Source organism: Heloderma suspectum, chromosome 5 (assembly GCF_057233095.1).
Source record: "Heloderma suspectum isolate Gila_16-S chromosome 5, 16-S_ref, whole genome shotgun sequence".
In the NCBI taxonomy this organism is placed as follows: domain Eukaryota; kingdom Metazoa; phylum Chordata; class Lepidosauria; order Squamata; family Helodermatidae; genus Heloderma; species Heloderma suspectum.
The window spans coordinates 70,137,912-70,165,462 of record NC_139462.1 but is presented as its reverse complement, the minus strand read 5'-3'; the positions used below and the strand labels follow the sequence as shown (position 1 = coordinate 70,165,462).

At 42.7% G+C, this 27,551-nt stretch overlaps 1 protein-coding gene across 11 annotated transcripts in view; it reads right to left on the bottom strand.

Moving 5' to 3' along the window:
* RAPGEF2 (Rap guanine nucleotide exchange factor 2) overlaps positions 1 to 27,551 on the bottom strand; it is a 251,319-nt gene that overhangs the window by 14,115 nt on the left and 209,653 nt on the right. For 8 of the 11 annotated variants that reach the window (XM_084856366.1, XM_084856370.1, XM_084856367.1 and 5 more), the window contains 12 exons: positions 27,252 to 27,359; positions 26,945 to 27,148; positions 26,694 to 26,802; positions 15,082 to 15,328; positions 12,663 to 12,820; positions 9,426 to 9,666; positions 8,890 to 9,273; positions 6,135 to 6,346; positions 5,733 to 5,856; positions 3,826 to 3,849; positions 2,487 to 2,710; positions 775 to 960 (listed from right to left, as the gene is read on the bottom strand). In XM_084856366.1, coding sequence (XP_084712492.1) covers positions 775 to 960; positions 2,487 to 2,710; positions 3,826 to 3,849; positions 5,733 to 5,856; positions 6,135 to 6,346; positions 8,890 to 9,273; positions 9,426 to 9,666; positions 12,663 to 12,820; positions 15,082 to 15,328; positions 26,694 to 26,802; positions 26,945 to 27,148; positions 27,252 to 27,359 — 2,221 coding nt within the window. The remainder of the gene's footprint in view (positions 1 to 774; positions 961 to 2,486; positions 2,711 to 3,825; positions 3,850 to 5,732; positions 5,857 to 6,134; positions 6,347 to 8,889; positions 9,274 to 9,425; positions 9,667 to 12,662; positions 12,821 to 15,081; positions 15,329 to 26,693; positions 26,803 to 26,944; positions 27,149 to 27,251; positions 27,360 to 27,551) is intronic. The other 3 variants (XM_084856368.1, XM_084856373.1, XM_084856369.1) reach the window with 1 other exon arrangement.

The window sequence follows — 27,551 nt, the reverse complement described above, 5'->3', positions numbered from 1 at the left end:
CCTTTATCATATCAAAAGTAGGTTGTCCCCCTTCCTCCCAAATTCAGCAAAGCTGATCTTTCACTGGGCCCTATGGCTTTCAGAAGCTTATTTTCAAAAATTCTAATAATGTGAAAAAATATCAATGATTTACAAGTCTGAATATGGTGATCATCAGCAAAGATGTGGATATATCAATTTATTATGCAAAATCCCACTTCCCAGGGACTCTATATTGCATTACAAGCAATATTAAGTGGAATTTAGAAAAATTTTAAGGGGAAGAAATGTATGATGAGAGAGTAACAGAACCAATGATGAAATAACAAAATCAGAAATTTACACTTTCGAAAGTGATTTGTTATGTTATGGCTCAAGGATGATGAATGTCCTCCTGAATAAACACAGATTATCAAAGTGAATTTAGGAATATAATCAGTTTTATATTAACACAGGTTAGACATTATCACAGTGTGATCTCTAATAGCTCTGCTATCTGGTATGTTTTAACGAAGGGTGGTTTATAAATATAAAAAGTAATTAAATAAAATATTGGTTTTGCTACACTTTCAAACTGAGCTTTCCCAATCAAAGCAAGACAGCAGTAAAGATGTAGCAGACTCTGCAATTTTCCTATTTTTCTTTGCCATTGTTCAAAATGTATTCCTGTATTGTGTGAAAATACAATACAGAAACCTCAGTTAACCATTTGAATTAAAAAAAATATACTCTTGAGAATTTGTTTAACAATATGAAGTAAATTTGTCTGCAAAATGGAACTTCCACAGCACTTACCAAACGGCGGGAGGTCCTTGACTGGCACTTTCTTACGAGAGGGATAAAGCGATACAGCAGGGACCTGTAATGCTTGGTTTGCTTTGTGCTGCTGTTGCTGCTGCACCTTCTGCTGGATCCCTGACCTATGTGCGACTGGGGATGTTTCAGGCTTTCCAGACCGTTTTTCACCCGGAGTCTTGGGTACTTAAGCAAAAAGCAGAATTTAAAGTATATTAAGATGATAGTCAAGCCTGTCTCAGGAGTCCTTGGATTTTGTATTAAATAGTGTACAGAATAATGATTTAAAAAGTGTGTCGGTAGCTCAAAAGAGAAAGACGTAATGCCCTTTCTCAGTTCTAAATCCTTGCCTATAAAACTGAGAGTGCATTAGTCCTCTCATTCAACTGTAGTACTGTATCATAAACTAGAGTACTGTGGTAACTGTAGTGGTGATCAATGAGTGATAGCTTGCTGGCTGTGAACAGCTTGATTAGGAAGACATGATTCTCTCAATGATGTCATAGCCAGACCTAAACCCCTGGGGCAGTTAAGCTATAAAACTAAATAAAAATATATATTAACAACAGCTTATCTGCCACAACTCTACACTCTTTAATAGGGCTGATGCCCAAGTAAGTGTGCATAAGATTGCTACCTTAGGCTTTCTGGGCACTAAAAGCCTAAGGAGAGGAAGGACAAGGTGTCTGCCTGCAATACTTGCTTTCCTCTTCCCTCCCGATTTCTTTTTCCTTTGTATCATGTCTAGTAGGTTGTAAGACTGCAGGTAGGGACTGCCTTACTTTTTAATCATTAAAGTGTTTAGAAAATGTAAGGTACTTTGTAAGCATTACAACAATAACAAGTTGCAACGCTTGAGTCTTGACTCTTCTCTGTTATTTAAAGGCTGCTCAATACAGATGCCCAGAGTGGGAGGAGTAAAGATGACAAGCTGTGGCTGAACAGACTGAAACAAGATAGTCGGCCATAGAATATACCCCCCTTTTAAACTGATGGAAAGCATTTCTCAACTGAGCATTTGGATATGGCATATCCTACCTTAGAACAGGGAGACGGCTATACAAGTACCTTGCTTTATGTCAAGAATAACTTGTCTGATAGCTTGCCTGTCAGTTATCAAGAAAAAAATGCATAGCTTGGCAATAGGTTGCACATGTTCCAAACATTTCAAAGAAGAAATCTAATAGTGATCTAATCAGAAGGCAGTGGATTATTGTTAAGTATGTTTAAGTTAAGTTAAGTTGAGAACCTCCTCACTATTTTAGAACAAGCTTGATGACAGCAGTTACCACAATGGGCTGTTATTCTCCATGACCACAGAAAAAAAACACAAATAAGTCAAATACTTTCCACTAGAACAGCTTTCCCCAAACTGGCACCCTCCAGATGTGTTGGACTACAACTCCCAAGCCAGCCAGACTGGTGAAGGCTGAACTAGAAGGACTGCTTGTGCTGGCCTAATCTAAGGATTTATAAAGATACAAATACTCCTCTATATTCAAATAGGCCTAAACGAAGGAGGGCATAAGCAAATACTTTTGCTTACACCTCCCTCTTGGAGCGCTCCTTGTGGCCGTCCAGATGTTTTGGCCTACAACTTCCATCAGCCCTAACCATACAACCTATGGTGGGATTTGTAGCCAAAACATCTGGAGGATCACAATTTGCCACCCTTGAATTATAGATTACTTTATTTAAAAGAAATTGCTCACATGTATTGCTGGCTGGTTCACATTGCAGAGAGAGTGCCTGGAGGCTCTCTTCATCCATTTCCAGGTCCAAATTAGAGAGATACTGCTTGACTTTCCGTGCCATCTGGGCATCTTCATATAGCTTTTTGGCATTGAGGAAGGAGCTACGACGGACCCGCTTTTTATGTCCACCTGTTTGTGCAACATCAAGTACTGCTGCGTTTGTACTGCCCTGACTGAGAGACCTGGGGTGAAGGAAGACAAGATGACAAACATGTAACTTAGTTCATCACTGCATCCTTCAATGAAGTTGAAACATGCAAAGATATGCATGAATGTCAGTCTATGGTCAAAGCTTACATGCCTCATTCAAGTAAGTCATACAGCTAAAATAGGGAAAAGGATACAAATCAAAAACACTCTTACAGTCAGTTTTAAAAGTGTGTTTTTATTCATTATATACACATTAAATGGTGTATATGTATTCATTGAAAAAAGTCACTGGGGCCTACCCTGCAGAAAATATGAAATTCTGTCTCATTGGGAAAATAGTCAAAGCTAACCTCTCTCACAGTAAAATATTTCAAGTGCAGGAGCATTAAGGCAGGCTCATGCAGGAAGGTGTCCCCAACCAGTAAATGGAGGTCCAGCATCATGGAAAATTAACATCAGGTACCCTCAACATTTGGCAGGAATTGCTCACTGTATAGTTTTGAGGTGTATCTATTAAAATATTTAAACCTTTTGTAATGTACCAAAAAGCACTCTATATTTTCATTCCCTCTATCTTCCTCTAAAATAGGACATCTTGTTAAATAAAAAAAAAGGTTCTATTAGTTAATGAGGAAACAGCATGCAAATTTGGATGTTTTTATGTATGGGAGCTATTTTGCTTCTAATTTGTTAACAGCGTAAATGGAGACTGGATTGTAGAAAGAAAATTTAGTTAGTTGAGCTGTAAAAAACATTGTAGTTAAATGTATAATACATGTAGGTTTGGATGGTTCTATTCATTTATAATATATATATTTTTATTTCTGATTTTTATCTGAACCACCATCATGCAACCCCATTTTGGAACACTGTCCCCACTGAGACTGGTTATATGTAGAAGGCAATTTTGGGGCTGCTAGATCAAACTAAGGAGTCTCATTGCTTGCATTTCTGTAAAGTTTCACAGCTCTTGGATTTATGACCTCAAGCAAAAGCAGCACTGGGATTAAATTTGATGCAAGTACAAAGGGGTTAACAAAAGGAAAACAAATGACAGGACATCAGAAAATTAAGGGAAGCAGGTAGGATACAATGCAGATGTTCGGAAAAGAATGGCTGTCTGTATGTGTTCTCTCCAACCACTTACCCCAGACTCCTCCACTTCTTCTTCCTGCAAGTGAGAGCCATGAATATTGAAGCATGGATTTAAGGAAGAGACAGAGAAAGATTATAAGCTCAGAAGGAAAGAATCAGACTTCAGGACAAGCAGTACCAGAAAGCCCAGGACAGCCTTCTCTCGGGCACTCAGTCAGAACAATACACTGGATAGTGTAAATAGTGCACCATAATATTAATACTAAAGCTTAGTAAAGCTTAAATCCATATTTGTTTACTTACACCTTTAGTATAAGCTGGTGTTCTAAAAAATGCATTTCCTAAGCAGTGTACCAAATGGAAATTTTGAAATCTCCCAGCTGATTTAATGCAAACTACACTTATAACTACCTTTATTTAAATAAGAACATTAGTAAGTAATTAAATGTCTATTATTTCCCTCCCCCTTCATGATTGTTAAACAATGAATATAATACAAATTACGCAATGGCAAGCAAGAGCTGCCCATTTCCATCTGTGATGTCTCAGACGGATGGAGGCATTTGACTGGTTACAAAAAAAAATAAGTCTGACCAGCGGTATATGACTGTTACTATTTTCAAAAAGGCCAAAATGTGTAACATTAATTGTCACAACATTATCACAATGGTACACAGTCACCAAGAAGATTAATCAGAAGCAATGCACTTGAATTGCAGGGGTCTACAATTCTTGGCTGGTTTTGCTGGCCGAGTCAAAACTGGTTGTCTTCCAGCACCTCTCTGGGCAAGCCACTTCCACCAACAGGAAAGGGCAGCAGGAGCATAGCTGGGTGTATGGTACTGATTCAAGGCCACAAGTGCTTCTGACCAGCGTTGTGCAACACCCTGTTCCCCTGTCCACCTTTTCCGACAGGGAATGCCAGTGGGAGAGTGGCCAGTTGCACAATGCTGGTTTGAGGTACCCCAAGCACCTCTGACCAGCGCTGTGCACCACCACCTCCTTACCCACCTTTCCAGGCTGGGAAGGCCAATAGAAGAGCGGCAAATTCCATAATGCTGGTCAGAGGTGCTTACAGCACCTTCAGGCAAGAGCATCCCATTTCCTTGTGCCTTTCCTGGCTGGTAGGGGGGATTTTTGCAGTTTGGACCCACAGGGATAGCCACTTGCCACAATAAGCAGAAGCCTTTATTGAAGCCTCTTTGAACTACTTTAAAAACTCAGACTTGTGAAACAATGGCTGCATTCCATTTATGTATTACCACAATTATATTTAATGAAGTTATACAATGAGATCGTGGAAGCCATTCTCATCTTTAAAAAAAAATGATAAAAAAGCATGCATAGCTCTGGACTGTGTGTAATAAAAACAAATATTGTATTTTTTTTAATAAACAAGATTAATTGGTATTACCAATATATTTGTAATGGCATGAGAGTATTCTTCATGACTATATATATATAGAAATTAAACAGAATCATTGTAAAATAAAAGCCCTGTGCAGGCATTCGCCTACTCACATGATGGGCAGAAGTGTGGAGGGGGACTTGGGTGTGCATGTAAGCCCCACCCCCAATATTCTGATGCTCCCAGCTGTCATGTTCATTACGAACATCAGGAGGACAGATAGCACAGAGATGCTTAAAAATGTTACTGATATTGTTGAAAAAAATCACTGCTTATTTTAGGGTGATAAAATAACCTTAAATAGATAATATTTTATTACTTTCAAATAATATACAATCAATTGGATGGGGGAATAATGACAGTTAATTGCTTTTCCAATTCTAGAACTCATGATTATTTTTTGAGGGCAGAGTATTTAACATGTCAGCAGCTATGTTTTTAAGTATGCATCAGTTACACAATAAACTAGTACAATTTCACTAGAATTATATAATAGCTGGATGGATTTTATATGTATTTCAAATGCATTTCTGTTGGTCAAAACAACTCACCTCGTTCTGAACATTAAAGCAGGATCCATGTTAACAGAAGCCATTCGGCCCACATGCCGAATCTCTTTTGCAATCATGCGCAGTTTCTCAAAATTGACCAAACCTTCTACTTTGGAGTCATTTCCTGCATTGCCAAAAGAATTACCGGCAAATAACTACAGTATTCTGCCATTAGTCACAAGAAGAGGTGGGGGGGAGAGAACCCCACCAAAACACTCAGTACAGCAGGGGTAGGCAATCTTGTGCTCTCCAGATGTCTTGGACTACAACTCTCATGATCCCTGACATTAGCCATGCTGGCCGGGGTTTATGGGAGCTGTAGTCCCAAACATCTGGAGGGCACCAGGTTTTTTATCCTGCAATCCTAGATAAGCACCTGAAATATATATTTTTGTTACTTACCTTCATGAAGGAATGTAAGGTCCTTTTTGATTACAGGGAACAATGGTATAATTGGGGGTTGTAGGTTTTGGCTATTCAAAACATTGCGATATTTTGCCATGTTCCTAGATGGATCAAACAAATCCTGAAGATCCTGAAACAATTTTTCATATTTGCTTGGAAGTTTTTCCCAAGTGGTACGTAGTCTTGCAACTGGAGCTAAGTTCAGGCCACTAAAGAATGAATTTAAAGGGGGGTTGAAGTGTTTTAATCTCTGTTCAAAATGAAAGTTGCAAACACAGCATTCCAAAGTTACCTTCTAATATATAATTTTGTGAAGAATAAAAATAATACAAGAATATAATCAAGCAAGTGACTGAAATCCAGACACTAGTAAACAAAACCACTACAGGGAATACACATCTTGAGCTGCAACATTCAAACACAATTTGTGAGTTGTAGAACGATCAAAAGATTATGGTAGCAGTGACATGGCATTACTCCCTTACTAAAAGTGTTCTCATATACCTTACAACATTGCTTTCCAAACAGTATTGCAGTAACAGACACTTTTATAAACAAGGATCATATTAGTACAAAGATGAGGCAATGTTCATCAGTAAGTGTTTGTTACTGCCAGATGGAAGTATTGTAATGAGTGGTACAGTAAAGTCTATTCAGAAACTGCAGCTGTAAAATGCTATGAGTCATTCCCTTAGTATACTAGCAAAAGGAGCATGTTATTACCAGCAGTTAGGAAGAGACATTGACTAGGTCTGCTCATTTAGATGCAGTGGCGATATTGATTATAAAAGACCTCTGTTGTCCGAGTCCTAGATAGCTGATATTCAGCCTTGCTTCCATAGTCAGTAACTTCAGCGGAAATGGCCAACTAAGATGCCTGCATTAAGTGATCCTAAAATTGTTTCAGAGCTAACGAATAATTACAGGGGCCTTCAATGGTTAAATCTACTTTTCTCCCCAAGGTGACATGTCTTAACCCTACTGCCCTTCACAACAAGTACCAATATTTCTTCTCTCATTGAAAATTTTTGTTTGGAGATCCATCCCAGCAGTGCCTGAGATTGTTGACCATCTTTGGTCCCTGATGAAGCTTCATCAGGTATAAAGACACAATAATTACAGCAATTTAGTCTAGAGGTCACAAAGGCATGACAACAGTTGCCAGTATCAAATCAGGTAGATAAGGTAACATTCTTTTTCACCTACTGGAACTGGTTAAAAGAATTCCTGGATATTGCTGCAACTCTGTCAGTGATAGCTGCTATCAGTGATAGTACCCCAACATCACAGTGTTTCATGCCCTGTCTTCTCTACATTTAGTATCAAGTTAACTTTCTTATATCCTGTTGTCATCCATAGTAAAAACCAAATGAACATCAGCACTGCAGGATCAAAGCCACAAGGAAAAAATGGTAGGCATCATCAGCATACTGATTGCACCACACTCAAAATCTTCATGTATCTTTCCTGTGTTCACATAAGATATTAGATCAGAGGAAGGTCTTACTGAAATGACATGAAGTCACCTGCTAATTACAAATAATATCTCATGACCAACAGTATCAATATCATTGGAAAGTACTAATAAAGCAATAAAGTAACGTTTTCCTTATCAACCAAGCCTTTGAATACAGTTTGGGGTTGTATTTGGATAGAAAAATAGACTTAGCCTACATCCATGAGGCCCAATGAGCATACAAATGTTCATTGAACAAAATGCTAACTGGATTTAACCATCCGTACAAAAGGAAAGTTTCAAGCAACATAATAATTGGCCAATTCTCAATTATGTTTGTTTGTTTTTGAGAACCAGAAATTTAAGAATGCCTTCTTGAAGGAGGAAATGACTCTATGACAATTAGCTTCTGCTCCATCAGCCAGGAAAAGGAACCTACCTAACTTACAACTGGGATCTGGTAAACCAACACACAAACCTTTTAGATTAATAAGCAATACTGAATGAAATGGATTCACACTTACACTCCATCCCTGATGATGTAGACCAGAGGTGCAGAACCTCAGGCCCAGGAGTCAAATCAGGTACACTGAGGGTCCCAAGCGGTCTTCTGGTGTTCCCCAGAAGACCATGCCCTTCCCATGGCTCCAACTCCTTTCTACCAATCACTGGTCATTTGGTGGTGGCTTCCAGGTTTTTTCTCCATTTTAAAAGGTTGAGATGCCTCTCCTAAGGCTTAGTTACTGGCAGTAACAGCTTTAAGCTAAAATAAGCTAGTGTTTTGGCCCCACCTCTTTTGCCTTTGGCCCTGGCCACCAGTGGAATGCAGCTCCCAAGAGCTTCTCCAAAATGGAATTAGGCCCTTGGGCTGAAAGACGTTCTACACCCCTGCTTTAGACCCTGTAGCTATAGGGTTAGAGAAATTACTTCTGTAATTTTGCCATTTCAATCGCAAACCAACTAACATTTTAGCTTTTTCAATGTTTAGGAAAGCGTATAGATATGACACTGGTAATGACAAGCATGCAACAATGATTTAAATAGCTTTTTGGAAGAATCCTCCAGCCTTTACATTACTCCTACTCTATTTGAACACTGTCCAAAGCTGCTGATGTAGGTTATTAAGTTCATGAAATATTATTATTGTAACATTAAACTATTAATTCACAAAACAATACAAATATATAGATAGTACTTTCCCCTGTCTAGTACCCTTTCATTAAGAAGCATCAGTTTACACATTATTCCTTGCTAACCCTATGTGAAACCATAGGAAAGAATTCTAGTACTGCTTACCTTATTATTGCAAACATAGAGTTGAAGTTCTTGCATTCCCTGCAGTGCAATGCTATCTTAATGAAGTGCTTAATTATCTTCATCCTTTTCAGCTGGTTGGTTTCTCGTAGAATCTCAGATGCTACCCAAAAGGTTTCTTGGTTTATTACTTCTTCAAACTTTTTCAAGTTAGTACAGCTAGATTTAGATTTCAGTTTAAACAAGTCATCTATGTACTCTGTAGGTTCAATGTTACGGAATAGTTCAAAGTTACGCATTGAGAGTTGGGTAGCCACCTCGACGGTACTGAGTTGCAGTAGAGAAATTTGGCTCTCTCTCAGCAATTCCTGAGCATCTTCATCTGAACACAATGTTTCTGTCTCCATATTGTTTTTCAGATAATACCTGAAGAAATCAAGTTTCCCAAATATTAAATGATTAGCAGTAATGCATACTTTTTTTTTTTTTGCTAAGCATATAGCTTGTTTTGAACTTACAAATCATATTTGGTAAGTATCTTCATTTATAACCTGAAATGGTTGATGATTTACTCTCACCTTCCACTAAGCTGTATCCTGTCAGCAAGCTTGGAGAGTTGATCTGGAAGCCTCCTTTGTTTGATGACACCCTCTGGAGTGACTGAAACTTCACATAAAGAATATGCATCTGCAGTGGTAGTTAGAGCAAACTCTCGGATTGCCTGAACAACCACTTCCTTCGCTGTTGTGTCCTTACTGATCATAATGTAGCGGCTTTGTTGGTCTGCTTTAAAAACCCTCAGAACCTGGTCTGGTAAATCTGTAAGGCAAACAACTCTTTTACATCATATAAGCCATATAATGGAGCAAAGATTCATTATTTTTCAGTCAGCACTGATGCAATCGGAGCAGACACACACTTATTTTTCTTTTCTTGCCTCCTCCTTCTTGCTAAACAGTTCTTGCATAAATGCCACCCACTATCCTCCTTTTCGAATGTCACCTTTTTCCTGTCTATGTTCAGAAGTCACTTCCAAGCAAGACAGTACTGAAATAAATATACTTCAAAGCTGGCTTCTTCAGAAATGGACTAGAGTTTGTTATAACGAACTATGGTTTGTATGCAATGACAAGCCAGGATTCACTAAAAGTGAAACTAAACAGTGGTAAATTCCTTCTCACAGATGCATGGAAGTAGGAGAAGGGGGTACGCAAGCTTGAGGCTTAGCTCAGGCTTGTTTCAGCTAATCCGCACAGTGTTAGATGATGGTTTAGCATTATGTGGAAACTAGGCCACTGAGAACCCAATGTCAGAAGCTAACACTGCACATCCGTATTTCCTCCTCTACCTGAAAAGGGTTCTAAGCTCTGAGCACACACAATCCCAGTTAGCCAGGCAGGAGGGCAGAGTGGGAAGAGGAGTCTGGATTCTATTCCCCCGTTCCCCCAAACAGATTAACAGTACTGTCAAAGGTACAAAGAAGCAGGCATCTGTGCATGGTTTGCCCTTGCTGGATTGAGATGAAATGGCCAAGTGATTGAGTAATCTTCACTACAAATCATGATGAGCTCATAAACCAAAAGGTATAACTGTCTCAATAGTTGCCTTACCAAACTACTCTTAATAGTTTTGAGAGTATGTACTCTAAATGACCTGACATGGTTTTCATTTTAATTTTATACTGTAGTCTTACACTTTTAAATTGTATTTATCATGTTGTATTTTATGGTTTTAATTGTTGTGAACTGGCCAGAGAGTTTCAGCTACTGGGTGGTACAAAAATGTAATAAATAAATAAAACAGAAACCTGAAAGTAGAGAGAGTGGGCAAGAGGTCTGGAATGCTACTTTCTGAAAAATAAGCCCCATCACACAATCAGTTCCAGTCCCCAGCGCCATTGTGCAACAAGGGATAAAAACCAACCCCTACCCATTCAATCCCTTGCCTCTATTCTCCTCCCCTTTTTCATTTTCAGTACCTCTCTCCTTTAGTTCTGTAGACATCTTATAAAAGCACCTCCATTACTATGATTTCTCTCCCTCTTTCCCCCCTAGCTTCAGATGCTCCAAAAATCCCCCCTCCCTCTTTGCTATATTTAAAAATTGTGTAGATTGGGATATCTTTGAAGTCTGCTGCCCAAGTGGCTTGCATGTAAAACTGAGATTGAATGGTGGGCATATATGATTGCAATTGCAGATACATGTGCTTATTTAAGTCTTAACATATTACACCTTCCTTCAACTAACTTGTGAAGACCACTCTATGCATTTCTTCTGTGCATTTCTGGACTGTGCATTTCTTCTCAATAAACTCAACTAAGGAAAATGTAACATCTAATAAGTATCTTACATAATGCTGCAATTTGAAGATTACAGGTAACATCTAAATGAACACCTAAGTGGAAGTCAATGAAGCACTCTGTCCTCAGGTTTAAAATGCCTATCTGGCAAAATACTGAAAAGCATATCAAAACTTGGATTTGCATTTTTCAATTTACATTATAATTACACAGGAAAAATGTATCACGTTGAAGAAATTATTCCTATTGCTATAAATATCCCCACACTGAAATGTTGATTTACGAATCCACCTAACACAGTAAACAGTTTTGTGTTTCTCCCTAAGCTCTCTGCTATTCCTCCAAGCTATATGGAACAGCAATTCTGACAAGCTGCTTTCTTTCTGCTCTAGTACATTCCATTTCCTGAATGCCTCCCCCATCTCCATCTTTAACACAGTCCAAAGAAACAACAAAACTATTTAAACAGTACACTTTCTGAAGTTTAAAGTACAGACTGTGGCTTGAGTTTATAGACCAACTTTCCTTAACGCTCTTACGGGAGCATTATCCGTTAATGTTAAAGAGAGTACAAGAACAAAAACCATTGAAGAAAAAATGCCAAGGAAGTCTATACTAGAATGCAATCAGTATCAAAGTAATATCACACAAAGGTACATCAGTTCTCCTGTTTATAAATATTCCTGACCCTCCTTACTTCTGAGAATTGTTCATCCCATACAGCTTCCACTCTGTTCTTTATATGCTAGTTCATTGACTGTCTGTGCCTCCTTATCAGTCTCTTAATTCCATGCTGTCTGCCATACTTGGAATAACATCCCACTGTCTACCGGCCAAACCATTTCCCCAGCAAAGTCATTCCTGAATTATCCTACCCTTCTATTGGCTGTTTTTTCTCTACCATCTGATTCTAAGGTTTACTACATCAAAGAACTACTAAGTAGTGAGCACCATGTGGTGGCTGTTCTCATGTAGCTGACCCCCATTTTCACTATTCCCAGCCTTTCTAATGTAGGTGTATGTCCTCTGAGCAAGGACTACAACATGTTTACTATCTGCACAGCGACTGTGACAAATCATTGTTAACTCACGATGGCTCACATTTATTACAGGTTTTTTCAGTAGATTAAATGTTGCCTATCTGTGTGTCCTTTAAAGACAGGGAACACAGAGAGAGATCTTTCATGTAAAACAGACATGCACATCTCAACTCTGGGAACATAAACAATTGTTATCAAAGTAAACCAAGGGCCACTTCAAACTGCATATCATATTTGGGTATCTGTCATTTTACAATTGTGTACATGCACCTAAATTGTCTTTTTCTCAGCTACATACATAGAAGCAGAGCCTGATAGTTTCTTTGTTGTCACTTCCATATACTTCACCACGAAAAGTGGCATTTTCACTCTATTCTCAGCTAAATACAAGGTGCCCGTCTTTGAACTTCAGTTGTGATACACCTATACAGAATATAAGGTGGCCCTAAGGGTGGCGATGAGAACTTGATGCTCACCTGGGGTTGTGTTGAAATCTAAGATGCGATGATGTGACTGTAGTAAGTCAGGATTGCTTGAAGACAGTGTTCCACTGACTGGTAGAGCAGGAGGAATGTGCTTCGTCTGCCTCAACCCTACAATGCTGTCATCCTGAGATTGGCCAATTCCAATATCACTATATTGGTGGGAGAAAACAAAATGTTTTTATACGATCTAGAGTAACTGGCATTTCTTGTTTTTTCCCATATTCCTGTGAGGTGACTTACGCACTACCGTCTCCATCTATACCCACACACCATATAGATGTTGTAAATATAAGCATAGTTTTGGCAAGAGAAACATTTAACTAAAGGCACATTTGCTAATAAGATAGTAAGTTGAATTAGCATTATTACACCTAGGTACTGATGCTGCTGCAAAGCTCAGGATTTCTTATGCATCCAGAAGACATGGAAATATGTGTATGTCTGTGATTGCATTTCAGAGTTAGCGTTTTTCAGGAAAAGAAATGCTGATATACTTCCTCTTTGAACCATTTTCCCCCAGAGATTCAGCATGTTATTGAGTAACAACATTAAGTATACTTTCCAAGTTAAGTTATTGCAGAAGTACATGAGAACATGTTTATTACAAGTTTGGGGTACAATCCTATGGGGATGGCCATAAGCCTTCGAACTCAGAGGCTTATGGCCATCCAATACAGAGCTGGAGGTGATCTTTGCCTCTGTGCTCCTCCCACCCTGTATTTTAGCTAGACAAGCATTTTCACCCATCTAGCTGAGGCATCGGGAAGAGAGAAAGAGGGAAGGAGACTGGAGAGGCCTGGGGTTACGGCGTAAGCTGTCCTCTCTCTTCTCTGCTCAGCGGTATACCCCCTTCCCCTCCTTTTAGAGGTCACGTTTGCAACCTCAGAGAGGCAGACATGGTTCTCTCTGTGCCAGCTAAGAGGGGGAGGGGCTGGGGAGCTCAGACTCCTGGGTCCGAGGTCAGAGCACTGTCTCTGACCTTGGATCCAGGAATCTGAAATATCCTATGGCCCCCCAAACACTGTCTGGGGCCATAGGATTGCTCTCTTACTGCATAATTGCTACTAAATCTTTCCAGCACATAGCAGAACATTTTAAGCCATCAGAATATTCAAGCAGTATTGGTTACACCTTCAGAATTATTCATAAGATAAGACTGGAGGTCATTGCATCCACCAAAATCTTTTCTAGACAGTGAGTTAGTTAACAACAGTCATTGCATGACAAATACGATTGCATAATGCTGCACTAAAATGTGTTTAATTTTGAAGCAGCTCTTCTATATATCCAGTGAAGCTGATGGCACAGAATTAGGATGTCTATGGCCATAATCTAGAGAGCTTCTTTATAATAAAACTTGGGCATGCCCATGAAACTTCTGTAGCTTTTTGAACAGCAGACTCCACATTGTAAAACAAAGTGGCAGCCTGGACATGCAAAATCTCTTGTGCAATTTTCTGGATTGTGGTCTATGAGATTTGGGGATATATACTACTCTATATGACCACATGGACAATGCTAGCTGAACAGGAACAATTTATTCTTTTCACACTTACCAAAATAGTTCCCTGCATAAAACCCATCCCAATACATGGAGGGCGGGGGGACTTAATATGAAAACATCTGTCAGTCATTTTGATCATATAACAAAGTGTATCATATGTTGTGTATGGCTAATAACACATTGCAGGGAAAATATGCAAGATTAGCTTAACAGAGAAACAACAAGGGTCATATGAGTAAGCTGTGGAGGATACGTGCACTGATGCACAATCATCTGAAATGTTTTAGACCCCATGTGAGTGCAACTGTATGCTGGCCACACATCAATATGCAATGGAACAGCAGGATCCAAAGCATTAATGTGATTGCTCTGGCAGAACTGCCAAAGGTGTGTTCACTAGTGGGTTACTCTGCTCTTCACTCCTCCTCTCCCTTCTCTCCCTCCCTCCCTCAGTTGGGTGAGCAAGTGCTACACCCGTCCCCAGGCTTGGAAGGAAGAAGTGTGGCTACTACTTTCAGTTTCTCACTGTTGTGGTTCAATCATGGCAACACAGTTACTGGCAGCATTTTGTTTCTCTTTAGTCTTTCTCCATAATCCAGGAGGCTTTGTTTGTTTCATCTGTCCTCCTCTGTGCCATGACACACATGAGCAAATTTAAATTGTCTAATACCATCTGCTTTTGTTCTGTCTCAATGATAACACTTGGGTAGGTAGAGAAAATATTGTACTCAGTTCTTCCATAAAGATATTTGAGCCCTAATTCTCCCCCTTGCCCCTGGTTTATTCTGGTGACTTTTGTTTGTATTCAACTGTCAAAGACAAAAAATGCATTAGTCACATATCTGAGCTAATGTACTATGTATAAGTCAGAGGAAAACACACAATCATGCCATAAACCACACTCACTTGTACGGTTTCTGAGGCAGGATACTGATGCGGGTTTTGTCTAGTATCTTCTTGAGCTTGTTTCGGCCACCAACAGTGTTGGCTTTGCTTTTCTTGGTTACTTTTTCCAATCCTATCACCTGTTCCACATCAACTGCAAGATCTGGGATAGAGTAACGGCTTGCTTTTTTAATGTCACCAATTTTAGGCAGATGAGGTGCACCGTTTCTTTTCTCCTCAGACAGCCTTGTTAGAAGTTCTTTAAAAACTGCACAGCAAGGCAATGGATGGAAAAAAAATAGAAAAAATAAACCCAAAAGAAATGTATCATATCCATCTTGCATAGGCTATAAAGTAAAGTGAGTGGCATTTCAAATCTGAACAAAAATAATCTTCTGATAGAACAGTACTTTCTGCCTAATTCCACAAATCTATTCTTAGGAACAAAATTGAGTCCTCATGACATCTTTTACTCTATATCTCATGAAGATGAGAGTTTAGAAGACCATACACTGCAAGAATAAATTCTTTATTTCTGAAATCTGAAGGCAAAAGTTATAGCGCATTACCTTTCAGAAACTCAATCATAATGCTATGCTGGTGAGCCAAGGAAAGTTGTAACACAATGGTTATCGAAGTTGTCTTATTGTGGAAGCTCAGTCCTACAGGCCTCAGTACCTTGCAGCTTTTCTCTTAATACAAATAGGTTTAGGGTGCAATCCTATGTGTGTTTGGACACAAAAAGCCAGGGCCTGCAGGAGAAGTCACCACCACCGGGGAAGAGGCGTGCCTGCTGCTGCTGGGCCTGCTGCTGCCGCCGCCGCCACCACCGCCACCACCACCACCACCATCAGGCCTTCCCCACGGACTTCTGCCTGGCAGACCGCCAGTCCCTGCAGGACCAGGCCCCCAGGTATCGAGCCAGCTGTGCTGCTTCCACCTGCCCTTCCCTGGAGGGGCTACATAAGCTGGCTGGCTGAGGTGGCCTGGGAGATCCAGGGCATGCAGGAGAAGCCACCACCACTGAGGAAGAGGCGTGCCTGCTGCTGCTCGGCCTCCGCCTCCTCCTCCTCCTCCTCCTCCTCCTGCTGCTGCCGCCGCCGCCGCCGTTGTCGTTGCTGCCACCGCCACCAGGCCTTCCCCATGGATTTCTGCTTGACATTATTTTTAAGGGGATTTTTTAGTTGTTGTTGTTTAATTTCTGGGGGATTCTGTTGTGTTTTTAGGGGTGGGTAGCCTGCCTGATAGGCGGGAGTGAGGGGGCATGTGTCCACCTGGTGGAGGCAGTGGGGCGAGTGTTGGGGTCCAGAACATACCGAGGCTGGGCGGCAGGCGCTGGTGGAGCGCTAGGGGCAGGCCATGCCAGGTAAGGGGAACAAGGGAGAGATGTGTAGTATCTGTCCCCTGCTCCGGGCCTGTCCAGAGCCAAAGGATGGCTGGGGGAGGTGTGACCCCATCTTCTGGCCTTCGTTTGCTGCTCTGCAATGCCAGGTCTGTTACCCAGAAAACCTCCCTCATCCATGACATGATCCTGGACGAGGGTGCAGACCTGGCATGTATTATGGAGACCTGGCTGGCCGAGGCCGCTGCTCCAACTCTTGCGGCCATGTGTCCAGCTGGATTTTCGTATGCACAGCAGCTGAGGGCTGGGGATCGGGGAGGGGGAGTGGCTGTTATCTACCGAGAGTCCTTGGTCTTCACCAGACCCCCGCTCCGGGAGACCAAGGTTGCTAAGTGCATGTACTGGAGGTTGGGCCCGAAGGGCAGTCTGGGGATTCTGCTCGTGTACCGTCCACCCCGCTGCACGACTGACTCCCTGGCCGAGGTGCTTGAGGTGGTCTCTGATGTGCGTGTACAGTCTCCTAACTTATTGGTGTTGGGAGACTTCAATGTACATTCGGAGGCCATCCTCACAGGAGCACCTCGGGACTTCATGGAGACCATGGCTTCCTGGGAGCTGCACCATATTCTAACTGGGCCCACCCATGTAGCCGGTCATGCACTAGACCTTGTGTTTGTTTCTGGAGAAGCGGGGAGTGATCTGGAAGTCGGGGGTATATCCACCACCCTTTTGTCATGGTCAGATCACTATCTGGTGATGTTGGACTTCTCAGTTCCACAACCCCTCCACAGGGGTGGAGGACCCATCAAAATGGTCCACACCAGGCATCTTATGGATCCAAATGGATTCCTGAACAAGCTTGGGGATTCTCTGGAGCACACCAACGGCCACTCAGTCAAGACCCAGGTATGCCACAATGGCCACTCAGTCAAGACCCTGGAACGCCGCAATCACTGGGGCATTAGATCGGGTGGCTCTGAAACACCCTCTCCCCCTGAACAGGGCTCGGACTGCACCATGGTTCAATCCGCAGTTATGAGCTCTGAAACAGGAGGTGAGACGGCTAGAGCGCCGGTGGCAGAAGTCTCGCTCCAAAGACGATCAGACATGGGCTAGAGCTGTATCTTCAGCCTATCACGTGGCGGTGAAGGCAGCAAAAAAGGAATATTATGCTGCCTCTATCGCGTCCGCAGAGTGCTATCCCAGGAGGCTGTTCCAAGTGGTCCGGAGCCTGGTCGGTCCTGTGGCTCCAGAACCACTGGAGCGTTCTAAGGCCTCCTGTGAGGCCTTGGCAAGGCACTTTGCAGATAAAATTGGTCAGATAAGGAGTGTTACTCCGCACGCTGTGGATACAGTTTGTGAGCAGGAGGCAGCCTGTGGCAAACTGGTTTTGTGGGATCGGTTCCAGCTTCTTCCTTCTGATGAAGTGGACAAGTGCTTTCATCTGTAAGGCCGACCACCTGCTTACTTGATCCTTGCCCATCTTGGCTCATTATGGGCTGCAGAGAGAGACTGGGTGAGGGGATCAGGGCGGTGGTGAATGCCTCCCATGAGGAGGGAGTGATGCCATCAGCCCTCAAGGAGGCAGTGATAAGACCGCTCTTAAAGAAGCCCTCCTTGGATCCCCAAGTTCTGAACAACTTTCGCCCAGTCTCAAATCTGCCATTTTTGGGCAAGGTGATTGAGCGGGTGGTGGCAATGCAGTTGAAGGCACACTTGGAAGAAACCGATTATCTAGAGCCATTTCAGTCAGGCTTCAGGCTTGGGTATGGGACAGAAACGGCCTTGGTTGCCTTGGTGGATGATATGAGGAGGGCTCTGGACAGGGGTGAATGCTCCTTCCTTGTTCTCCTCGACCTTTCAGTGGCTTTTGATACCGTTGACCACGGTATCCTCCTGGACCGCCTGGAGGGGTTGGGCATTGGAGACTATAGGGGTGGTTCCGGTCCTTCCTCTTCAGCAGGTACCAGAGGGAGAGGAGGTTTTGGACCCGTGGCCACTCACTTGTGGGGTGCCACAGAGTTCCATCCTCTCCCCGATGCTATTTAACATCTATGTGAAGCCGCTGGGGGCTATCATCAGGAGGTTTGGGGTGCGGTGTTATCAATATGCAGATGACACACAGCTCTACCTCTCGTTCAAATCTTCACCAAGGTTGGCTGTAGAATCCCTGTCCAAATGTCTGGAGACGGTGAATGGCTGGATGGGGAGGAATAAGCTGAAGCTGAACCCTGACAAGACCGAGGTACTTTTGGTGGGAGACAAGAGGAGGCTGGGGGATGTTGACCTGGTGTTGAATGGGGTACGGCTACCCTTGAAAGACCAGGTCCACAGCCTGGGGGTCATTTTGGACTTCCAGCTGTCCATGGAGGCTCAGGTGTCAGCTGTGAGCCGGACAGCGCTGTATCAACTCCATCTGATATGGCGGGTGCGCCCCTTCCTTCCCAACCAACTTCTCCCATCGGTGGTACATGCCCTGGTCTCCTCTCGTTTAGACTACTGTAATGCGCTGTATGTGATGTTAGCCTTGAAGATGGTTCGGAAGCTGCAGCTGGTACAGAATGTGGCAGCTCTCCTGATTAAAGGCAGCTGCCAGAGAGATCACATCACTCCAGTGCTGAAGGAGTTGCACTGGTTACCAGTTGTTTTCCGGGCCAAATTCAAGGTGTTGGTTTTGACCTTTAAAACTCTATATGGTTCCGGCCCAGCCTATCTTAAGGAGCACCTCCAGCAGCACCAGACAGGCCACTTAACAAGATCAGCCTCGGATGGCCTTCTCTATGTCCCATCAGCCAGCACAGCTAGACTGGTGGGGATGAGGGAGAGGGCCTTTTCTGTTGTGGCCCCCACTCTGTGGAACTCCCTCCCTAAGGAACTCCGCCATGCCCCTCTTTAATGAGCTTCCGTCGTGCATTAAAAACGTGGTCATTCAGGCAGGCATTTGGGGTGGGTTAGGGTATTTTAAAAAATGTTTTTATTGTAGAATTTTATTGTTTTAAACTGTTTTATTATATGTTGTACATCGCCCAGAGTGGCTGGGTGACCAGCCAGATGGGTGATTAATAAATTTAATAAATAATAATAAATAAATAATAATAAAAAGTCACAGTTCCCAGAATGCCACAGCCAGCTCTGCTACCTGGGGCAAGCTGGGAGTTGTAGGACTTTTTTCAGTCTAAACATGCATAGGATTGAGCCCTTAGCAACTTTACACTGCTTGCCTTAAAGCAATTCCAAAGTTACTTTACACTAAGTGTCTTGGCTGCACTTGTATTTACTAATACTTAAATATTATGCGGATGTAAATATATATTTTATGTATGAAGTCAGATTTCATTCTTGCACTAGTTGTTTCTGATCTTAATCTATCCTAAACAACAGAAGCAATCCTTTGTATTTTAAGGCTACAACCCTATATCCACTTACTGGTGGAAGTGAGCCCTACTGAATGAGACATTTCTGAGCGGGTATGTATAGAGTTGTGCTACAAGTCAATTGATTTTTATTTTTTAAAGATTATTTTGTGAAGATGTAAAGAACCATCTTAAACTGAATTGGATCAATGATTCATTTAACCAGTCTGTTAAATTTATCTCAGTCTGTTTCCCGCCTCCCAGCTGAGCAGAGCAGAGCAGAGCAGAGCAGAGCAAGCTGCTCCAGCTGGTCCAGGAACTACAGAAGCAAGCAAGCTCCCAGAGAGCGAGTGACCAGAGTGAGCTGACAGGGGGAGCAAACAGGAGTTGGCCAGGGGAGTTGCAGGGGTAGAAGAGACAAAGGAGACAAGCTAAGAGGTAAGTGGACTACAGGAAGCCCAGGGGGCTGCCCTTTATCCTTCTGAGTGGCTGTGAGCTCACCAGGTGCTTCTGAGAGCTCCAACTGAATTGGGGGTTTGTGGCCTGAGTACTCCCAGCAGCTGAGTGGGCGGGAAGCTTCAGTCTGTTTCCCGCCTCCCAGCTGAGCAGAGCAGAGCAGAGCAAGCTGCTCCAGCTGGTCCAGGGACTACAGAAGCAAACAAGCTCCCAGAGAGCGAGCAACCAGAGCGAGCGGATGGGGGGAGCAAACAGGAGTTGGCCAGGGGAGTTCGGCGGGGGAGGCCCAGGGGGAGGCCCTAACATTTTTTTTTCATTTTTTATTTCATTTTATTTTTAACTAACTTTTTTCGATTTATTTTTTCTTGTAACACACACTTTCACACAAGTGGGACTCTGCTTTTAACCTCTACTGAGTAGAGGAACAGGCACAGGCTAGTCTAGAACAATCACAAAGCTAGACACAAAAAGGGAAAAGAGGCTATGGAAGGACAAGACTCTCCAGTGATGGTGACCTGCAAGGTGTGTGCAATGTTTGTTTTCTTGCCTGAGAACAACATGGCCTTCACCTGCAACAAGTGCAAGTTGATCACGCTGCTGGAAGAAAAAGTAAGTGGACTGGAGCGGCGACTGTCGACCCTCCGGGGAATAAGAGAACACGAAGAGTTCTTGGACAGAATGGGGGAACTACAGCAGCAAAGGGAAGACCAGAAGCTTGAAGAGCAATAGCAAGATGAGGCAGTGGGAAATGCTGAGGTGAAGAAAAATGGAGTAGAGGATACTCCTTGGAAAAGGGCGACAGTTAGGAGAAGAACTAGACGCCACTCTGCGCCAGTGGAAGCAGTGGAGCTGTGGAACTGATTCCAGGTACTTGTGGAAGAGACTGGAGCACAGCCTGCAGAGGAAGAATCACAGGGGAACCTACATGAGAGTGAGCAAGAGGGTGAAGGTCAGTCAAACAGAGGCGATGAAACCCAGGCCTACAACAACAAGAAGAGAAGAGTGGTAGTAGTGGGAGACTCCTTGCTGCGTGGGATCGAGACCCAAGTATGTCGCGAAGACCCGTGGACTCGCCAGGTCTCTTGTCTCCCGGGAGGACGAATCAGAGATGTGACTGAAAGGTTGCCTGCACTCATGAAGCCCACTGACAGGTATCCCTTTCTTCTCATCCATGTGGGAACAAATGATACCGCCAAGCGGAGCTACGAAGAAATCACTTCAGACTTTGAAGCTTTGGGAAGGAAACTCAAGAACTTTGGGGCCCAGATAGTTTTCTCATCCATCCTTCCAGTAGTTAAAAGAGGGATAGAAAGGGAACGAAAAATACTCCGGGTGAATGACTGGCTACGAAGGTGGTGCCGACGAGAGAGATTTGGATTCTGGGACCACAGGCTATACTTCCTGGAAGATGGGCTGTTGGCAAGGGATGGGTTGCACCTCACAAAGGATGGGAAAAATGTGTTTGGCCACAGCATGAAGAACTTCATCAGGAGGGCTTTCAACTGAATCCTACGGGGAAGGGAGATGTAATGTTGGGGGTAACAATGGACGTAGACGCATGCACTGCAACGGAGAGAACAGCTCTGATAGCGCCCAATAATAGTCTTCAGACACATGTAGGAAGAAAGCCAGACTATGAAGCACATGGTCTTCGATGGCTATATACTAATGCCCAGAGTATGGGAAACAAACAGAACGAACTTGAACTCTTAATACAGGAGGGAAATTATGACTTGATAGGTATAACCGAGACTTGGTGGGATGACTCTCATAACTGGAATACAGCAATTGAAGGATATAACTTGTTCAAAAAGAACAGGAGGAACAGAAAGGGAGGTGGGGTTGCACTGTATGTGAAAAATACATATCTCTGCACAGAAATACAGGAGGATGAGCTTGGTAGCCCCATTGAGAGCATCTGGATCAAAATAAATGGAGCAAAGAATAAAAGGAACCTGGTGGTCGGAGTCTCCTACCGGCCACCCAACCAAGGAGAAGACAAGGATGAAACTTTTGAAAAGCAAATAGCCAATGTTTTAAGGAAGCATGATGTAGTTGTAATGGGGGACTTCAATTTCCCCGATATTTGTTGGGAGACAAATTCTGCAAAACGTGGCCCCTCCAGGAAATTCCTGACTTGTGTGGCGGATAACTTCCTCCTACAGAAAGTAGAGGAAGGAACTAGAGGATTGGCTATCCTTGACTTGATCCTAACCAACAGAGATGACTTAGTCGATAAAGTAGCAGTTACAGGAACTCTGGGGGAAAGCGACCATGTTGTACTTGAGTTCTTGGTTCTAAGGGAAGCAAAAGCCGAGTGTAGTCAAACGCGTACCCTGGATTTTAGGAAAGCTGACTTTAATAAACTCAGAACAATGATCAGTAAGGTCCCATGGCAAGCGACGCTAACGAGAAAAGGAGTCCAAGATGGGTGGGAGCTTTTAAAAAAAGAAATTCTCAAGGCACAATTACAAGGAATTCCAACAAGAAGAGAAGGTGGAAGACAACAGAAGAAGCCAATGTGGCTTCACAAAAAGCTTAGGGATGACCTGAAAACAAAAAAGGACACATATCGGAAGTGGAAAGAAGGCCAAGTAACAAAGGAAGAGTACAGGCAGGTAGCACAGAATTGCAGGGATGGCGTCAGGAAGGCTAAAGCTGAGAATGAGCTGAGGTTAGTGAGGGATGCTAAAAACAACAAAAAGGCTTTCTTCAGATATGTGCATAGTAAAAGGCAGAGGAAAGAAATGGTTGTTCAGCTATTAAATAAGGATGGCAAAATGATAACAGATGACAAAGAAAAGGCAGAGGTGCTCAATTCCTACTTTGGCTCAGTCTTCTCCCAAAAGAGGGTCTATGACCCCCCTGGCAAAGGCCAAGTACAGGCTGAAGGGGCAGGATTGCAGCTTGAGATCGACAGGCATATGGTCAAGGAACACCGAATGACTTTGAATGAGTTCAAATCTCCAGGGCCAGATGAACTGCATCCTAGAGTAATAAAGGAACTGGCAGAAGAACTCTCAGAACCGCTGTCTATTCTCTTTGAGAAATCATGGAGGACGGGGGAAGTGCCAGATGACTGGAAGAGGGCTAATGTTGTCCCTATCTTCAAAAAGGGTAAAAAGGAGGAACCTGGGAACTACAGACCAGTCAGTCTGACATCAATCCCTGGGAAAATTCTGGAGCAGATGATAAAGCAATCCATCTGGAAGCACTTTGAAAACAATGCCGTGATTACTCGAAGCCAACATGGATTTGTCAAAAACAAGTCCTGCCAGACAAATCTGATCTCATTTTTTGATCAAGTAACCTCCCTTGTAGACCATGGGAGTGCTGTAGACATCATATACCTTGACTTCAGCAAAGCTTTCGACAAAGTGCCCCATGATATCCTGATGAGCAAACTAGCTAAAAGTGGGCTAGATGAAACAACGATCCAGTGGATCCACAGTTGGCTACAGAATCGGACTCAAACAGTGCTTATCAATGGGACCTTTCAAACTGGGGAGAGGTAAGGAGTGGGGTACCGCAGGGCTCAGTCCTGGGCCCAGTGCTCTTCAACATTTTTATTAATGACTTGGAGGAGGAGGTGCAGGGAATGCTGATCAAATTTGCAGATGACACAAAACTGGGGGGATAGCTACTACTTTGGATGACAGAAACAAAATTCAAAGTGATCTGGATAGACTGGAGCGCTGGGCAGAAAACAACAGAATGACATTTAATAGGGATAAATGCCAAGTTCTGCACCTAGGAAAAAGAAACCAAATGCACAGTTACAAGATGGGGGATAAGTGGCTCAACAACACTACAAGCGAGAAGGATCATGGAATTGTTGTCGATCACAAGCTGTATATGAGCCAACAATGTAATGTGGCTGCAAAAAAGGCAAATGCTCTTTTGGGCTGCATTCATAGAAGCATAGCTTCCAAATCCCGGGAAGTACTAGTTCCCCTCTACTCAGCACTGGTTAGGCCTCATCTGGAGTACTCTGTCCAGTTCTGGGCAACACACTTTAAGAAGGATGCAGACAAACTGGAGAGGGTTCAGAGGAGGGCAACAAAGATGATCAGAGGACTGGGAACAAAGCCCTATGAAGAGAGACTGAAAGAACTGGGCATGTTTAGTCTTGAGAAGAGAAGACTGAGGGGAGATATAATAGCACCCTTCAAGTACTTGAAAGGTTGTCACAGAGAAGGCCAGGATCTCTTCTTGATCATCCCAGAGTGCAGGACACGGAATAATGGGCTCAAGTTACAGGAAGCCAGATTCCGGCTGAACATCAGGAAAAACTTCCTGACTGTTAGAGCAATATGACAATGGAACCAATGACCTAGGGAGGTGGTGGGCTCTCCCACACTGGAGGCATTCAAGATGAGGCTGGACAGCCATCTGTCAGGGATGCTCTGACTTGGATTCCTGCATTGAGCAGGGGGTTGGACTCGATGGCCTTGTAGGCCCCTTCCAACCCTACCATTCTACGGTTCTACGATTCTATGATTCTAACCCAGCATTGTCTGTCGGCCTCGCATCTGAGGCTTCATAATAAAGTACCATTATCTCAGCATTATCTTCTTAAATGAAGATGCACTAGAGCTGCAACATCATGCATAAACTGTTTCAAAATAGCGAGTTTAAAATTTCTCATCATACTTTGCACACTCAACCTATGAGGTTTCTGCCAAACAAGGTAGTTATGGACAAAGGTTAGTGATGGTTTAAAAGAACAACTGGTGGTTGTTAGGACAAATAATTGGGATTATTACCCCAAATCATCATACCATGTTCTTTACGCTTCTAGAAAACACCACTGTCAAAACCAGAGAACTGGAATATATGGATTGTTGACCAGTCCCAGTAAAACTATTCTTGTGATTAAAATGAAATTCCTGCTCATACCTAAGCAAAGTGTTTCCATTTCTTATCTTTTTGTCTTTTGTATTGTCATAAAATATTACCCAATGTTTGTGCATTTGCTCATATAAATCAGTAACTGTGAAGATTAAAATAGCATCCATTACAACAGCAAATGTCTCACTGTCCTCAAGGCATCTTTTTTCACATTGACTTGCCTTTAGAAAAGCCATTATTCCATGTTTTCAGAGGTCCATTCTGAGATGAACTCTCTCTATTAGCATGAGACAGTGGGCTGATTCGCACCATCAAAATAAACCACTGGGGCTTATTTAAATTGCAGCATGTGCTGGGCATGATTTGAATAATCACCATCTGGATGTGGCTTGGCATGTCGTCTGAACCTGGGCGGCATGGCTTGTTGGAGGGGGAAACAACCATGGTTATTGGAGGGTTGTTTCCCCCTCCAACAAGCCATGCCACCCAGGTTAGGACGACATGCCAAGCCACACCCAAGGAGGCGATTATTCAAATGACACCTTGCATTCACCCGGCATATGCCGTGATTTAAATAAGCCACAGTGGCTTATTTTGATTGTGTGAACTAGGTCAGAGGCTAGTTACATTAAGAGACAACCAATGAAAGTGCACAGTAAAACATGGCCAATTCTCCCCTAGGGCTGTGCATGGCAGAAAAAGATGGTTATTTATTTATTTATTAAATTTCTTAATCCGCTATATCAGATGGAGTTGGTACAGTGCTGTCCAGCTCGCAGCTGACACCTGAGCCTCCATGGACAGCTGGGAGTCTAAAATGGCCACTAGGCTGCGGACCTGGTCTTTCAAGGATAGCCATACCGCATTCAACAACAGGTCAACATCCCCCACCTCCCCTTGTCTCCCACCAAAACCACCTTGGTTTTGTCAGGGTTCAGCTTCAGCTTATTCCTTCCCCATCCAGCCACCCACCATCTCCAGACACTGGGCAAGGATCAAGTAAGCAGGTGGTCAGCTTTACAGATGAAAGCACCTTGCCCACTTCATCAGAATGAAGAAGCTGGAACCTGTTAATCTGGTACTGAAAAGGGTTTACAAAGAGTAAAGATGGCTGATTTAACCTGGGAGAGGCCTACAAGAAGAGCCCCTAGAAGACCCTAGACTTGTAACCAGCTCATAGTATCAGCTTTGGCAGTTGCAATTCTTTTGATTTATCTTCTGTTTTTGTTGCGTTCTCTTTCCCTGTAATTGGAGGGAGAATTTCTAACGCTCATATAACCGCCATGCTATTTTCTTTGTTTTGTATTTCTCCTGAATTTTCAGCAATAAAGCTGAAACCATAAATATGGTTTCCTGTAGTGATGTTCTGGGGTGATGTTTACCTGTTGGGATTAGCCTGGTTACCCACTGGGTTGCTTCAGACCCATCTGGTGCAGGTTCTGAGGCTAGACGGGACTGAATTTACAGAACCGATTCCACAAAACCCTTGCCAAGGCCTCACAGGAGGCCTTAGAATGCTCCAGCGGTGGACAAGCTCTTTGGGGGGCATTTTGTGTGCCTTTCAGGGACTTCTGGCCTTCTTGCAACACATCAGAATAAACATTACACTGAAAGTATGCCTCAAAACTTACCAAATAAGTTGGTTTTCACAGTGATAGATAAATGTGTATTATTTCGAAGAATTTCCATGGCTTTTGATAGCTGAATATTTTCAAAGTTTTGGCCGTTAACCTCCAATATCTAGAAAGAAGATTTAACACTGGCAATTTATAATTATCAGAAGCCCACATAATAAAAATGAAATGGCATCTATTCTTTTCATTTAATTCTTGTGGTCACACTGACATTTAAATAACGATCTGTTGAAATTTAAATTACATACCTGATCACCACGTTTCAAGCCTGCTTCAGTGGCTTTGCTACCTGAATCTACGCTGTCAACAAAGATTCCAAAGCCCTTTTCAGATCCTCCCAACAATAGGAAAGGCAAAGGGGCTTCCCGAGATGGCTTTGTTAATGTTATCATTCTTCGTTTAGCTTTAGCAGCACATGCAATATTTAACAGCCTCAGATGTCCACCCATTTTCTGCAGGAGAAAAATAAATAAATCCAGAATCATTAATTGAATGTAAGTTAGTAGTAATGTAGCATCACAAGTCTTTTTTTTGGGGGGGGGGTATTTTTTGTACCTCTCTTTCCAAATTGTTCTCAAATTCCTCCAGAAAGCGAGTCATTGCAGGATCGCCCTCAAAATCATTGAAGTGATTGTTCACCCACAACAACACTACCCGTGTAACCTGAAGGAAGCAATATATAATTGTAGTAGATTACACACACACACACACATACACACACATATATATATTTAAGTTTTCAACTGGTTTAATATTTAGATGTGAACATATACTTCAAAATTTGATCAAGTGACATTTAGCCTTTTCCTAGGAACCCAACAAGTTATTTTTTTGTTTTGTTTTTTAAAGCAGCAA